The sequence below is a fragment of the Cervus elaphus genome, chromosome 5 (genome assembly GCF_910594005.1).
Source record: "Cervus elaphus chromosome 5, mCerEla1.1, whole genome shotgun sequence".
In the NCBI taxonomy this organism is placed as follows: Eukaryota; Metazoa; Chordata; class Mammalia; order Artiodactyla; family Cervidae; genus Cervus; species Cervus elaphus.
The window spans coordinates 34,561,843-34,579,095 of NC_057819.1; the positions used below are offsets into that span (position 1 = coordinate 34,561,843).

Genomic DNA, 17,253 nt, shown 5'->3' on the forward strand with positions numbered 1-17,253 from the left:
ACTGACCATATAATATCAGTGTATATTTTATTTTCACTTAGTCCTTTAATAATATTTTTTACTTTCTTTTGGTGCTCATTATAGCTATTGAGAAAATTGCTACTATTCTCATAGTAATTCATCTACCATGTTTAGATCTTTCTTTGATTTTATATTTAATTGTATCATGGCTTCCCTGGTGGCTCAGATGGTAAGGCATCTGCCTGCAATGTGGGAGACTTGGGTTCAATCCCTAGGTCGGGAATATACCCTGGAGAAGGAAATGGAAACCCACTCCAGTACTCTTGCCTGGAAAATTCCATGGACAGAGGAGCCTGGTATGTTATAGTCCATGGGGCTGCAAAGAGTCAGACATGACTAAGCTACTTCACTTTTTCTTCCTTTCTCTAATTTTATGTTTAATTGTATCATGTCAATATATTTAGGTATTGATTTTTCTCTATTTAAGTTTCATTGCCCTTTCTAAATCTGAGAGTTTAGAGTATTTTTAAATAAATTGTACAATAAAGAATAATACAAGGTATATGTATATTATGATATATAGTAATATAATAATATATGGTATATTATCAACTTTATCCTTTTCTATTTGGTATATTATCAGATTTTCCCCTTTCTTTCTGTTATCTCCTTGTAGAATTTATCCTTTCTACTGTTAGTGTATAAATAAAATCTGATACATATATATATATATATATATATATATATATATATATATATATATATATAAGTAAAATTAATTTTTATTAGAGTATAGCTGCTTTACTTTTCCCCTGGAGAAGGAAATACTCCAGTGTTCTTGCCTGGAAAATCCCATGGACAGAACCTGGGAGGCTACAATCCATGGGGTTGCAAGAGTAGGACTCGACTAGCGACTAAAGCACCACATAGCTGCTTTACAATGTTGAGCTAGTTTCTACTATATAACAAAGTGTATCAACTATAAAATATATATATCTCCTCTTTCTATTCCCCTCCATTTATGTCACCACAGAGCCCTGAGTAGAGTTGCCTGTACTATACAGTAGGTTCTCATTCGTTACCTATTTTATACATAGTATCAATTGTGTCTATATATCAATCCCAATTTCCCAATTCATCTCACCCCTCTCTTCCCCCTTGGTGTCCATATGTTTTTCCTTTATGTCTGTGCCTTTATTTCTGATTTGCAAATAAGATCATCTATATGACTTTTCTACTTCCCACACATATGTATTAATATATGACTTTTTTTTCTCTTTCTGACTTACTTCACTCTGTATGGCAGTCTCTAAGTCCATTTATGTCTGCACAAATGACCTAATGTTTTACTTTTTTATGGCTGAGAAATATTCCATTATATATATGTACCAAGTGTTTCCTTGTCCAACCTGAGCTGGAAACATGTATGTTCATCTGGTCACACATTTCTCACCACTTTGCACAAGTCCCTGAATGAGTGCAAAATAGCATAAGTACTGGTTTTGTGGTTCTAAATAAATTCAAGAGAGCAGGTGAGTTTTAAATACAGAATCAGCAAACAATGAGAATCAACTGTAATTGATTTCTCTGCAGCAAAATGAAAGAATAACACTTGCTCCAGGTAAATGAAATGACCTCACAATTATCTTGTGCAGCCAATGTATCCAGACACAGACAATGAATATTGTATATATTTCTATCTCTGTAATAATGAAAATCAGGCAATACTGATTTGTGGTAACAGAAATCTACATAATGATTAGCTTTAGATAGGTAATGACTAGAAAGAGTAATAAAGCATAATTATTATTATTTTAATACCAAGATCACAGGAGAATCCATTTAGACTGAGTCTGAATTTTCTAACTTATAAAAGTGTAAGTTTTAGATTCTTGTCTGAAAAATACCCACAATCATAATTATATTATATTTTAATATTTTATCCTCATATGTCTTTTTCATTCTCCTGGTATTTTATAGTCATTATAGTCACTTTGAAAATGATATCATTTATGTGATTTTTTTTTTACCAATGCCTGAATTTTCATTATTGATATTTTCTATTAATTTTAAAATTTACATCATTGTCTGAAGATAGAAGTTATATGAATAATAAATGATGTTAACTTTTCTCACTTTCAAATATCTAGTAGGTAATACATATTCAGTTGGTGTAGGTTTCTGGTTTGAACACTGAATTTAAAGACCAGCCTGATTATTCCTGAAAGAACATCTAATTTTAACCTGCCAGCTAAAGACTCTTGATAATCTTTGACTAATGGATGTAATTCGCTAGCCTGTGTTGCCACTGAAATCAAAGTAAAATAAACCTGGTAAAAAATCAAGCAGTCTCAAAGACAGACACATAGGATGTGAAATATACAGAAAAATATGTTCTCCCAGTAGACACTGGACCATTAAATAGACACCCATTAGATAGGGTGTACACAAGTATGTAACCCTGGAGGCATTAGAATTTTCTAGCATCCTTTTCAGTCATCCTTTCATGACCCTACTGTTCATTGTCATATTTGAAACTGAACCACAAATTTATAACTCTGTAGACACCAGAGCTTTCAAACAGAGACACTTTTTATTTGTTTATCTGTGATACCAAGCACATCTTACAAAAGACAATTAACAAATGCATACAAAAGTGGATAGATGATTGGATGAATTCATATGAAGCTGCTAAAAGCTATTACAGTGAGAAGCTGTGATTTGAACTTCTTAGAATATCTTTTGTTCTAGTCAGGAATCAATATTAGAGGTACTAACAGCTATTTCAAACCAATATTGATGCAAGAAAAAAATATAAAAGAAAGAAATGGTTAGATTTCAGTGTCTGTCAGAATTTTGATAGTAAATCAGTATATAGTGCATACACCAGGCCCTGTTATAAATGCTTAAATGTTTTTATGCATTAATTGATATAATCCTTAATATAATGTTATGGGATATGTACACTTCCAAGGTGCTGCAGTGGTAAATAATCTGCCTGCCACTGCAAGAGACTCAAGAGACGTGGGTTCGATCCCTGGGTTCAATCCCTGGGTTGGAAGGATTCTCTGAAGTAGGAAATGGCAGCCTACTTAAATATTCTTGCCTGGGAAATCCCTTGGTCAGAGGAGCCTGGCTGGCTACAGTCCATGGGGTGGCAAAGAGTCAAACACAACTGAGCACACACACAAAATGTGTAGTTGTTATTCTGATTTAACATATTATATTGATATGTATCTCAGGATGCTATTTTAAGTTTGTTTCCTCTGAGCTGAGAAGCCATAGATCCTAACAGTAAAAGGCTTGGAGGCTGGAGCCAGGCTGCCAGGAGGCAAATCCTATCCTTCCCCTTGCTTGTTGTATGACTGAATTCTAGTAGATGGTCCAAGTTGGATAGTCTTGGAAAGAGCACGACATAAAATAGTTGTTGATGACTCAAACCAGAATAATCTCCATAACCATAATCCTGACAACATGGAAAAAATTACATGGCAAGATTGGAGATTTTTTCTCTGTCATAGACCTATACACATATTATTTGTTTTACTACTGTGGTAAAACCTACTAAATTACTATTATCCAGTAAATCTATTATTGTCTCAGCCTTTGTTATGAATTCAAATGAGAAAGCTATAATACTGTTTCTGTGATGGTAACTAGGATACCTTAATTGACCATGGACCAGGACTCTCTTTGCTCTCTATATAAAAAGCAACTCTGAAGATGTTTTCTGCATAAATGGTCATGTTGGGATTATAAAGTATTCTTGGAATCTAATTGTTGAAAACAAAAGCTCTTTCAATTACTTCTTTAATTGTTTAGGCTCAAGTAGTAGAGTGAGAGGAAAGTTTGCAGAAAACTCATGTATTTTCTAGTTATCCAAGTAATGAAACAAGTTATCAATGACAATTAACTGACAGGTTACCTCATAATGACTATTACATTAAATTAAATTTTCTTTAAAACTACTTTCACTTTCAAAAAGAGGAGTCATTCATACCTGAACAACTTTTTGAGACTGCACGTCAACAACAAGGACTCTATCCAAAGTTGGCTGTGCAACATAGATGAACTTGTCCTTGACATTGACAGCTGAGGCCCACACACACCTCTGGATTTCATCACCTTCAGCTTTGGGACAGACTTCATCCTAAAATTTAGAAAATATAAAATTAAATGAATATCTTAAATTATAACATGGACATGGACATATGATGAGCAACATTCATGTTGGACACTTTACTACTTTTGTCATAGAAAGTTATATATATTTATATATATGTATATATATAAATACATATGGTAATATATATTTATATGCTATATGTTTATATTTATATCAAATATATAGAGTTAAACAAAACAGTATATAGTACATAGTTAAATTCATTAAATGTGTATAGAAACTAGAGTGAATAATCCTTTAGAATATATTTTCTCATTTTAATTGCTCATTTATAGTAATATATGAATATTACTATATTCATTAGTCCTTTCATCCATCTCTTACCTGTTCATAACTCAGTAACTGCTTAAATACATAACAAGCCCAATGTTTCCTCCCACATCCCCCAGTCTCAAACTTCTGTACTAGACATCAGAAACCACACCAAGTACATCTAGAGCCTCTCCAAACACATGGTCCATTCATAGTCCATTCAAAAGCTACCAAACCCACTGAAAAAGAGGAGTCCTAATTTGTGGAGAATCAAGAAGTTGGAAAAAATGATAAGGCTTTTTTTCATAATATTTATTTTATCTTTGATTTGGTATCAAGGTCAAATTTTACAAAATCCTTTCATCTGTCTGAACTTTTTTTTTTTTTTTCTTTTTGCTCCGTTACCCTAGAACTGCCTTCTGGCTGAATATTGTTTGTGCTAGATCCTCTATTTCATCCTTCAACATTAAATAAATGCTGAAGGTATACTTATGTCCTTCTGATTTGCATCTGCAGATATTGAAAGTAGAAGAATGTCATTTAGGTCTTTATTTTTGCTCCAGGTTTTTCTTTTATTCACTGGTATCCTGGGTTTGCTTTTCTGGCAGCTCAGGTGGTAAAGAATCTTCCTGCAATGCGGCACACCCAGGTTCAATTGCTGGGTCAGAAAGATTCCCCTGGAGGAGTGAATGGCTATCCACTCTAGTATTCTTGCCTAGAGGATTCCATGGAGAGAGGAGCCTGGCAGGCTATAGACAATGTGGTCACAAAGAGTTGGACATGACTGAGTGAAACACACACACATTGGGTTTGAGGTTTGTAATTCTCTCAATTTATCTATAGTCAGAAAAACCACTAGAAAGAGAGCTCTACACAAAATATATGTAGAAACATATATTTATCTAATGACAATATAATGACAAACACTGATTCTCATGTGTCACTTTTTTATGATTTAGGCCTGATCTCTGATCTCTGAGTACCATGTCTAACATTGATTTGTATACTCTAGGTAGTAACTCCAAAGCTCAATTAAAAAAAACTCTCCTTCTTCTCTACTTTGAACAAAAACAATTATTTTTTCATCAGAGAGCCCATCCACCATTTGTATTTAATAATCATGAAACAAAATCAATAAAATGTTCATTATCAACACCACCTAAACATTTCTTTCAATGAAAAGATAATACTGACAGTAGATAAACCATATCTTGCATTTAGTAATTAAAATGAATATCACAATAATTCTTCTCAGGCAGCACAACCACAGAAGGTGCTTCTCTTTCTTGCATCAAATTTGGAAAGTAATGTAAAAAACAGAGCACTTTGGAATGAGAAGCTCAGTATGTGCTCTGCTGGTTTTGTTCTCCACCCTTAGATCTAATTCCGAAGAACCTGGAGGGCCTGCTCATATTTAGAATTCAGTCCAGAAGTACCAAGTTCACCAAAACACCAGGGACATATAACAGCAGTGTTTTCTGAACAGTGCAGTTGTTCCAGGCTTCCAGGACATAAACAAACAAACAGAAAAGAAAACTAAATATCCAATGTATGCTTCTGGTAGTTATGAAGGGTTGGAATGAACACCATTCTATAGAATGTACCACAATAATATTAAGATGATCATCAGCAGTGAGTGTCCATGGCACCCATCGGCAGGCAGGCAGCACAAGCCAAAAGGCAGAAATCTGTTCTCAGCACATGTCCAGAACACAGTACAGGATTTTACCTTCACTCATCAATTTTCAATGAAACATTATTTCTACACAAAACATTTTTCTTCAGAAGAATCTTGAACATCTTTGACAAGGACCTATTTCATGAGAACCAAACACTATATAAAATATGTACTTGAGAAGCATGAAAAGGTGGGGAAAAGTGGGACCTAAGGTTGATGAAAGTTTCTGAATACAGGGAAGTTGTTTACAAATTCTTTGCTGTTATGTAAAATCTCACAATGAAACCTGCCAAAATAGCAGAAAGCATGAGTGACCTGACGTGAAACTGTCAGCCAAACAACTGCTGAACCAGGAGCAATTTCCACCTCTTTGCTACAAAACTATTCAACAGTAAAATAAACTGCTCTGCTGGGAATTATCTCCTACTTTGTATGCTGTCACTAGAAGATGTCCCTGACCAGATTTTTACAAAGCCATTAAAACTTTCCTGACAGTCACCCTAAATTTTCTTGCTGCGCTTTATGCCATTATTTCTGATTATAGTCTATTAGGTCCCTTTTTACAGTAACAGTCCTCTTTTTCCAGATTACATAGATGAATACTTATTTCTGAGGATAGGAATAGTAGGGGAATATATTTCACATGCATTAGCCATTCAGTGGGATAAAAGAAAAGCTAAAAAAGTACCAGAGATGCAAAAAAATATTAAGATAATATGTACTGATGAGGAAAACTGTCAGGAATTATATTAAAGAGTATCATTCAATCATCTTTATAGAAACGTATACTGCCATTGAGAGTAAAAGGGTTAATAAGATTTTAGAGCTAATGAGAATGAGTCAATAATAAAAAGACAATTCTAGCTCATAATTAATACTTATCTATTTCCCTGTGGGTCACTTACTTATTTCATTATATATTTCCTGTGTATGAAATTATCTTCTTCCAAAATTTTAAAAGTATTCTTTTAAAATTAAAAGTACCATTAGTGATGATGGAAATTTTAACTTAGCAATTAAAGTAGTGTTGATGCTTCCTGATCTGCTAAACCAAACTTATAATGTGACTAGTTGAATATATTTTGAATATTCAAAATATAGTTTGAATATATATATATTCATTTTCTATAGGACTCAGTCATTTTCCTTTATTGTATCGATTACCTATTAAAAATGCTTTGCTCTTAAATCTCCAATCTTGCATCTTTCCTCCTTTTGTTCATAGTCACTCCTGTGCCATTCATAGTGAGGATGAATGGATTTGTTACAAGCACCTCTGTTTCCCTTTAATCCAGCTCAACAGGATTCTGACATTATTCTTTCCTCCCATCCTCTCTCTTATCATGGTTTGTCCACTGTCCTTTGCCTGCAGAAACAATCTGCCTACATTTAATCAATGTGCTAAGTTGCTTTAGTCACGTCCGACTCTTTGTGATCCCATGGTCTGTAGCCTGGCAGGCTCCTCTGTCTGTGGGATTTTCCAGGCAAGAATACTGGAGGAGGTTGCCATGCCCTCCTCCATGGGATCTTCCCGATTCAGGGATCAGACTCATGTCTCTTATGTTTCCTGCATCACCAGGCGGGTTCTTTACCACTAGGACCACCTGGGAAGCATATTTTTAATCTATAACTTTAGTTAGAGGGAGGAGCCAAGATGGCGGAGGAGTAGGACGGGGAGACCACTTTCTCTCCTACAAATTCATCAAAAGAATAACTGAACGCAGAGCAAACTTCGCAAAACAACTTCGGATCGCTAGCTGAGGTCATCAGGCGCCAAGAAAAGCAGCCCATTGTCTTCAAAAGGAGGTAGGACAAAATATAAAAGATAAAAAGTGAGACAAAAGAGCTAAGGACGGAGATCCATCCCGGGAGCTCTTAGGCGGCATTGCTTGGGGTAGGGTCCGGCCCGAGTGCCCTGAGGACAATCGGAGGGAACTTCTGTGAGTTGCCAACTTGAACTGTGGGAGACCAAAAGAGAGAGAGTAAATTAACCGGCCCGAACACACTGCTGGCCGTTCGCAGAACAAAGAGACCGAGAGGGTCCAGAGAGGAGCTCGCAGGCTGCGGACCGGCCCAGCCCCGCCGGAGGCAGGAGGCAGGGGGGAGGGGAAGGTCGCGGCGAGACACAGGGCGCAGGCACCCGACCGGAGCGGGCGGGGACTGGGGCTGGGGACGGGGACGCGGAGGGCGGAAGGCGCGCGCACCCGACTGGCGCCAGCGGAAACTGAGACTGGGTCCGCGGAAGGGAGGGGGCGCGCCACACCTGGGTAGAGTGCTCCCACAAGCGCCTGGCTGCCTGGACCGCTCTGACGGGGAAGGCACAGAGAGCAGGCGCAGCTTTTCGCTCCGCGCTTTTGTGGAACACCCGAGGGCTGGAACCTAGCGCAGCGCGGGGCGCGCTCCATATAGAACAGCCGGGAGCCTGAGCAGCACAGACGGAGAAAGCAGCGTCAGCCCCTCCCGGCAGCCCCAGCCCATCCCCGCGGCGCAAGCCTGTCCCCATAGCGCCAGCCACTCCCAGCAGCGCAAGCCCCTCCCTGCCCCGCAGAGCGACGGAACTAGCTACCTGAATAAGAGTCCACCTCCGCCCGCCTGTGTCAGGGCGGAAATGAGGCTCTGAAGAGACCGGCAAACAGAAGCCAAATAAACAAAGGGAACCGCTTCAGAAGGGACTGGTGCAACAGATTAAAATCCCTCTAGGAAACACTGACTACACCGGAGGGGCCTGTAGATATCGAGAAGCGTAAGCTGGAACGAGGAGCTATCTGAAACTGAGCCGAACCCACACTGACCGCAACAGCTCCAGAGAAACTCCTAGATATAATTTTACTTTTTTCTCTTTTTTTTATTTTTTTATTTTTTATTTTTTTTCTTTCTTTTTTTTCTTTTTTCTTTCTTCTCTTTTATTTTCCTTTAAAATCCCCTATTACTCCCCCATTACTCCTTAACTTTCATTTCCACAGACTTTTACGATTTTTTTAATTAGGGGGAAAAAAAAAATTTTTTTTTCTTTTTTTTTCTTTTTCTTTTTTTTTTCTTTTTTTTCTTTCCTTTTTCTCTTCTATTTTCTATTTTTCTTTTTCTCTTATTTCTTTTAAAGTCCTCTAGTACTCCTCTACTACTCCTTAATTTTCATTTTCAATACACTATAACCTTACAAAAAAAAAAAAAAAAAAAGAAGAGAAGCCCTATTTTTAAACCAAAGATTATTCTCTCCCAATCTTGACTCTCTGTTTTCTACCTCAGAACACCTCTATTTCCTCCTTTCCCCTTCTCTTCCCAATCCAATTCTGTGAATCCTTGTAGGTGACTGGGCTACGGAGAACACTCTGGGAACAGACAGCTGCGTAGATCTGTCTCTCTCCTCTTGAGTCCCCCTTTTTCTCCTCCTGTTCATCTCTATCTCCCTCCTCCCTCTCCTCTTCTTCATGTAACTCTGTGAACCTCTCTGGGTGTCCCTAACGGGGGAGAATCTTTTAGCCATTAACCTAGAAGTTTTCTTATCAGGGCTGTATAGTTGGAGAAGTCCTGAGACTACAGGAAGAAGAAAACTGAAATCCAGAGGCAGGAGACTTAAGCCCAAAACCTGAGAACACCAGAAAACTCCTGACTACATGGAACTTTAAGTAATAAGTGACCGTCCAAAAGCCTCCATACCTACACTGAAACCAACCACCACCCAAGAGCCAATAAGTTTTAGAGCAAGACATACCACGCAAATTCTCCAGCAACGCAGGAACATAGCCCTGAACATCAACATACAGGCTGCCCAAGGACACACCTAACACATAGACCCATCTCAAAACTCATTACTGGGCACTCCATTGCTCTCCAAAGAAAAGAAATCAAGTTCCACGCAACAGAACACTGACGCAAGCTCCCCTAACCAGGAAATCTTGACAAGCCAATCGTCTAACCCCACCCACTGGGTTAATCCTCCACAATAAAAAGGAACCACAGACCTCCAGAATACAGAAAGCCCACTCCAGATACAGCAATCTAAACAAGATGAAAAGGCAAAGAAATACCCAACAGGTAAAGGAACATGAAAAATGCCCACCAAGTCAAACAAAAGAGGAGGAGATAGGGAATCTACCTGAAAAAGAATTTAGAATAATGATAATAAAAATGATCCAAAATCTTGAAAACAAAATGGAGTTACAGATAAATAGCCTGGAGACAAAGATTGAAAAGATTCAAGAACTGTTCAATAAAGACCTAGAAGAAATAAAAAAGAGTCAATTAAAAATGAACAATGCAATGAATGAGATCAAAAACACTTTGGAGGGAACCAAGAGTAGAATAACGGAGGCAGAAGATAGGATAAGTGAGGTAGAAGATAAAATGGTGGAAATAAATGAAGCAGAGAGGAAAAAAGAAAAAAGGATCAAAAGAAATGAGGACAATCTCAGGGACCTCTGGGACACTGTGAAACGCCCCAACATTCGAATCATAGGAGTTCCAGAAGAAGAAGACAAAAAGAAAGGCCATGAGAAAATACTCGAGGAGATAATAGCTGAAAACTTCCCTAAAATGGGGAAGGAAATAGCCACCCAAATCCAAGAAACCCAGAGAGTCCCAAACAGGATAAACCCAAGGCGAAACACCCCAAGACACATATTAATCAAATTCACAAAGATCAAACACAAAGAACAAATATTAAAAGCAGCAAGGGAAAAACAACAAATAACACACAAAGGGATTCCCATAAGGATAACAGCTGATCTATCAATAGAAACCCTCCAGGCCAGAAGGGAATGGCAGGACATACTGAAAGTAATGAAAGAGAATAACCTACAACCTAGATTACTGTATCCAGCAAGGATCTCATTCAGATATGAAGGAGAATTCAAAAGCTATACAGATAAGCAAAAGCTGAGAGAATTCAGCACCACCAAACCAGCTCTTCAACAAATGCTAAAGGATCTTCTCTAGACAGGAAATACAGAAAGGTTGTATAAACGTGAACCCAAAACAACAAAGTAAATGGCAACGGGACCACACCTATCAATAATTACCTTAAATGTAAATGGGTTGAATGCCCCAACCAAAAGACAAAGATTGGCTGAATGGATACAAAAACAAGACCCCTATATATGCTGTCTACAAGAGACCCACCTCAAAACAAGAGACACATACAGACTAAAAGTGAAGGGCTGGAAAAAAATATTTCATGCAAACGGAGACCAAAAGAAAGCAGGAGTCGCAATACTCATATCAGATAAAATAGACTTTCAAATAAAGGATGTGAAAAGAGACAAAGAAGGACACTACATAATGATCAAAGGATCAATCAAAGAAGAAGATATAACAATTATAAATATATATGCACCCAACATAGGAGCACCGCAATATGTACGGCAAACGCTAACGAGTATGAAAGAGGAAATTAATAGTAACACAATAATAGTGGGAGACTTTAATACCCCACTCACAACTATGGATAGATCAACTAAACAGAAAATTAACAAGGAAACACAAACCTTAAATGACACAATGGACCAGCTAGACCTAATTGATATCTATAGGACATTTCACCCCAAAACAATCAAATTCACCTTTTTCTCAAGTGCACACGGAACATTCTCCAGAATAGATCACATCCTGGGCCATAAATCTGGTCTTGGAAAATTCAAAAAAATTGAAATCATTCCAGTCATCTTTTCTGACCACAGTGCAGTAAGATTAGATCTCAATTACAGGAAAAAAATTGTTAAAACTTCAAACATATGGAGGCTAAATAACACGCTTCTGAATAACCAACAAATCATAGAAGAAATCAAAAAAGAAATCAAAATATGCATAGAAATGAATGAAAATGAAAACACAACAACCCAAAACCTATGGGACACTGTAAAAGCAGTGCTAAGGGGAAGGTTCATAGCATTACAGGCTTACATCAAGAAACAAGAAAAAAACCAAATAAATAACCTAACTCTACACCTAAAGCAATTAGAGAAGGAAGAAATGAAGAACCCCAGAGTTAGCAGAAGGAAAGAAATCTTAAAAATCAGGGCAGAAATAAATGCAAAAGAAACTAAAGAGACCATAGCAAAAATCAACAAAGCTAAAAGCTGGTTTTTTGAAAAAATAAACAAAATTGACAAACCATTAGCAAGACTCATTAAGAAACAAAGAGAGAAAAACCAAATTAACAAAATTAGAAATGAAAATGGAGAGATCACAACAGACAACACTGAAATACAAAGGATCATAAGAGACTACTACCAGCAGCTCTATGCCAATAAAATGGACAACTTGGATGAAATGGACAAATTCTTAGAAAAGTATAACTTTCCAAAACTGAACCAGGAAGAAATAGAAGATCTTAACAGACCCATCACAAGCAAGGAAATCGAAACTGTCATCAAAAATCTTCCAGCAAACAAAAGCCCAGGACCAGATGGCTTCACAGCTGAATTCTACCAAAAATTTAGAGAAGAGCTAACACCTATCTTACTCAAACTCTTCCAGAAAATTGCAGATGAAGGTAAGCTTCCAAACTCATTCTATGAGGCCACCATCACCCTAATTCCAAAACCAGACAAAGATGCCACAAAAAAAGAAAACTACAGGCCAATATCACTGATGAACATAGATGCAAAAATCCTTAACAAAATTCTAGCAAACAGAATCCAACAACATATTAAAAAAATCATACACCATGACCAAGTGGGCTTTATCCCAGGAATGCAAGGATTCTTTAATATCCGCAAATCAATCAATGTAATACACCACATTAACAAATTGAAAGATAAAAACCATATGATTATCTCAATAGATGCAGAGAAAGCCTTTGACAAAATTCAACACTCATTTATGATTAAAACTCTCCAAAAAGCAGGAATAGAAGGAACATACCTCAACATAATAAAAGCTATATATGACAAACCCACAGCAAGCATCACCCTCAATGGTGAAAAATTGAAGGCATTTCCCCTGAAATCAGGAACAAGACAAGGGTGCCCACTCTCACCACTACTATTCAACATAGTGTTGGAAGTTCTGGCCACAGCAATCAGAGCAGAAAAAGAAGTAAAAGGAATCCAGATAGGAAAAGAAGAAGTAAAACTCTCACTGTTTGCAGATGACATGATCCTCTATATAGAAAACCCTAAAGACTCTACCAGAAAATTACTTTAACTAATCAATGAATATAGTAAAGTTGCAGGATATAAAATTAACACACAGAAATCCCTTGCATTCCTATATACTAACAATGAAAAAACAGAAAGAGAAATTAAGGAAACAATACCATTCACCATTGCAACAAAAAGAATAAAATACTTAGGAGTATATCTATCTAAAGAAACAAAGGACCTATACATAGAAAACTATAAAACACTGATGAAAGAAATCAAAGAGGACACAAACAGATTGAGAAACATACCGTGTTCATGGATTGGAAGAATCAATATTGTCAAAATGGCTATTCTACCCAAAGCAGTCTATAGATTCAATGCAATCCCTATCAAGCTACCAACGGTATTTTTCACAAAACTAGACCAAAGAATTTCACAATTTGTATGGAAATACAAAAAACCTCGAATAGCCAAAATAATCTTGAGAAAGAAGAATGGAACTGGAGGAATCAACCTGCCTGACTTCAGACTCTACTACAAAGCCACAGTCATCAAGACAGTATGGTACTGGCACAAAGACAGAAATATAGATCAATGGAACAGAATAGAAAGCCCAGAGATAAATCCACGGACCTATGGACACCTTATCTTTGACAAAGGAGGCAAGGATATACAATGGAAAAAAGACAACCTCTTTAACAAGTGGTGCTGGGAAAACTGGTCAACCACTTGTAAAAGAATGAAACTAGAACACTTTCTAACACCATACACAAAAATAAACTCAAAATGGATTAAAGATCTAAATGTAAGACCAGAAACTATAAAACTCCTAGAGGAGAACATAGGCAAAACACTCTCCGACATAAATCACAGCAAGATCCTCTATGACCCACCTCCCAGAATATTGGAAATAAAAGCAAAACTAAACAAATGGGACCTAATGAAACTTAAAAGCTTTTGCACTACAAAGGAAACTATAAGTAAGGTGAAAACACAGCCCTCAGATTGGGAGAAAATAATAGCAAATGAAGAAACGGACAAAGGATTAATCTCAAAAATATACAAGCAACTCCTGCAGCTCAATTCCAGAAAAATAAATGACCCAATCAAAAAATGGGCCAAAGAACTAAACAGACATTTCTCCAAAGAAGACATCCAGATGGCTAACAAACACATGAAAAGATGCTCAACATCACTCATTATTAGAGAAATGCAAATCAAAACCACAATGAGGTACCATTACACGCCAGTCAGGATGGCTGCTATCCAAAAGTCTACAAGCAAGAAATGCTGGAGAGGGTGTGGAGAAAAGGGAACCCTCTTACACTGTTGGTGGGAATGCAAACTAGTACAGCCACTATGGAGAACAGTGTGGAGATTTCTTAAAAAACTGGAAATAGAACTGCCATATGACCCAGCAATCCCACTTCTGGGCATACACACTGAGGAAACCAGATCTGAAAGAGACACATGCACCCCAATGTTCATCGCAGCACTGTTTATAATAGCCAGGACATGGAAGCAACCTAGATGCCCATCAGCAGATGAATGGATAAGGAAGCTGTGGTACATATACACCATGGAATATTACTCAGCCACTAAAAAGAATTCATTTGAACCAGTCCTAATGAGATGGATGAAGCTGGAGCCCATTATACAGAGTGAAGTAAGCCAGAAAGATAAAGAACATTACAGCATACTAACACATATATATGGAATTTAGAAAGGTGATAACGATAACCCTATATGCAAAACAGAAAAAGAGACACAGAAATACAGAACAGACTTTTGAACTTTGTGGGAGAATGTGAGGGTGGGATATTTCAAAAGAACAGCATGTATACTATCTATGGTGAAACAGATCACCAGCCCAAGTGGGATGCATGAGACAAGTGCTCAGGCCTGGTGCACTGGGAAGACCCAGAGGAATCGGGTGGAGAGGGAGGTGGGAGGGGGGATCGGGATTGGGAATACATGTAAATCCATGGCTAATTCATATCAATGTATGACAAAACCCACTGGAAAAAAAAAATAATAATAAAAAAAAAAAGAGGAAAAAAAAATAAAAATAAAAAAAACAACAACAACAACAACAGCAAAAAACTTTAGTTATACCTCCAGCTGCATTGGAACATGCACATGCCTTAGTAATTTAAGCAAACATTAATTGGATTTATCTGCTTTCCCTTCCAATAACCAATTTAATTTTCTTTATATTTTGAACAAGCTTTCGAGAACCTTGATTCCATTTCTTGAACTTTCATTCTAAATTGTTTATACTTCAAACTAGCATTTGAGAGATCCTGTCTCTTCCAAAAGAGAAGACTTGAAAACTCATCAGTGACCTCAGAATTTACAATCATTGGTCTTCACTTGTTGTTGGGCAGAATTTATTGGACACTTTCTATGTGAAAGATATCATGCAAAGCTATGTTTGGAAAGAAAAACATGAATATGAGTGAATGCCTGCTCTCAAGTTGCTTATCATTTCTCTCATATTCAGCTGTTTCAGACATTTGATTGTTCCTGGAAATTTTTTTTCATTGTTTTAAGATAGAATTAGCAATCAATGGCTCCAGATCAAATTCAGTCCACTGCCTATTTTGGTATGTGGCTTAGGAACTAAGATTTTTTTTTTTGGGGGGGGCCTTTTTTAATGGTTGAAGAAGAGTCAAAAGAAGAATACTATGTGGTGACAGGTAAACATCAAATGATATTCAAATTCACAGAAATAAATATTTATTGGAACATATCTACACCCACTTATTTAAATAGGATTTATCATGGGGGAAGAGAGCAAATTAGCCGAGATGGCATGTTCAGGCTCCCTGACTCCACGTTTTGTAAATAACGATTATGCAACAGCTGAGATCACTTATAGTACTGCACATGCATGTCACGAGGTTTATGTAATAGCGGAGATCATTTGTAGCACTGTGCATGTGCATCACGAGGTACTCGCTTGGTCACAGGCTACTTTCTGCGGTACACCTGTGTAAGCTTCACCAGGAAAGCCCGGGCTGCTGCTGCATTGGGGCTACATTGGAGTGACTCCATGATTCTGTTATATGAGGTTATGATATGGCTCCATTATGGCTACTTTATGGTTATGTTGTGGCTGCTGCCACGGCTGCTCTGTCAGCTAGGAGAGAGGCTGTGTTATGGCTGCCTTGCCAGCCGGAAGAGAATAAATATGTCTGCAGATCCTACGGCTCCTCAAATCTCCTTCCAGCCTCCAAGTTCACATCTTACCTACCCTGGGTAGTAGGGTACCCGGCAAATAGGGTACCTCACAGCAAACAGTGAGGACAGTGTGAACAGCAAGACAATTGCATCACGGACAGGATCAGTGATACATATCTCAATATTTAAAAAACAAAAAACTCAATTAAGAAATGGACAGAGGATCTGAACAGGTATTTTTCCCAAAGACATATAGATGGACCACAGGCATGTGAAAACAGACGCTAATCATCAGGGAAATGCAAATTAAAACTACAGTGAGACATCACATCACATCTGCCAGAATGGCTGTCATCATAATGACAACAAATAAAGAACCTGCCTGCCAATGCCAGAGACACCGGAGGCGTGGGTTCGGTTCCTAGGTTGAGAAGATTCCATGGAGGAGGAGGTGGCAACACACTCCAGTATTCTTGCCTGGACAATCTCATGGACAAAGGAGCCTGCCAGGCTACAGTCCATGGGGTCGCAAAAAACTCTAACATGACTGAACACACACGCAATATAAGCCTAATCTTAGCTAGATTATATGGATAGGTACCATGTATCTATCTGTATTATCTCTGTATCTATATCTAAATAGCTGTCATTCATATACCTGTTTGTGTGTTCATGTATGTGTATGCATTCTCCTTTTTAAATTTATTTTCTATTTAATTTTGGAATCAACTTTAATACAGTACACTTTCTTTCTCTCTATTATGTTTCTATTTCAAACTGCCTATTCAATAGTTTCTTTGAAAAGACAGGGAGGGAAGAAGACCTGGTGAATGGCAAGGCCAAATATTAATTCCTGGTTGTCATCCAACCATGATAATAATAAGGCAAAAAGAATGAATAAACTCTTAAAG

General features: G+C 37.5%; 1 protein-coding gene across 4 annotated transcripts in view; it reads right to left on the reverse strand.

Annotated features, from left to right (window-relative positions):
- The window catches only part of FSTL5 (follistatin like 5), an 864,807-nt gene that overhangs the window by 84,807 nt on the left and 762,747 nt on the right, over positions 1-17,253 (reverse strand). For all 4 annotated transcript variants that reach the window (XM_043902330.1, XM_043902328.1, XM_043902329.1 and 1 more), the window contains one exon: positions 3,962-4,111. In XM_043902330.1, the coding sequence (XP_043758265.1) occupies positions 3,962-4,111 (150 nt within the window). The remainder of the gene's footprint in view (positions 1-3,961; positions 4,112-17,253) is intronic.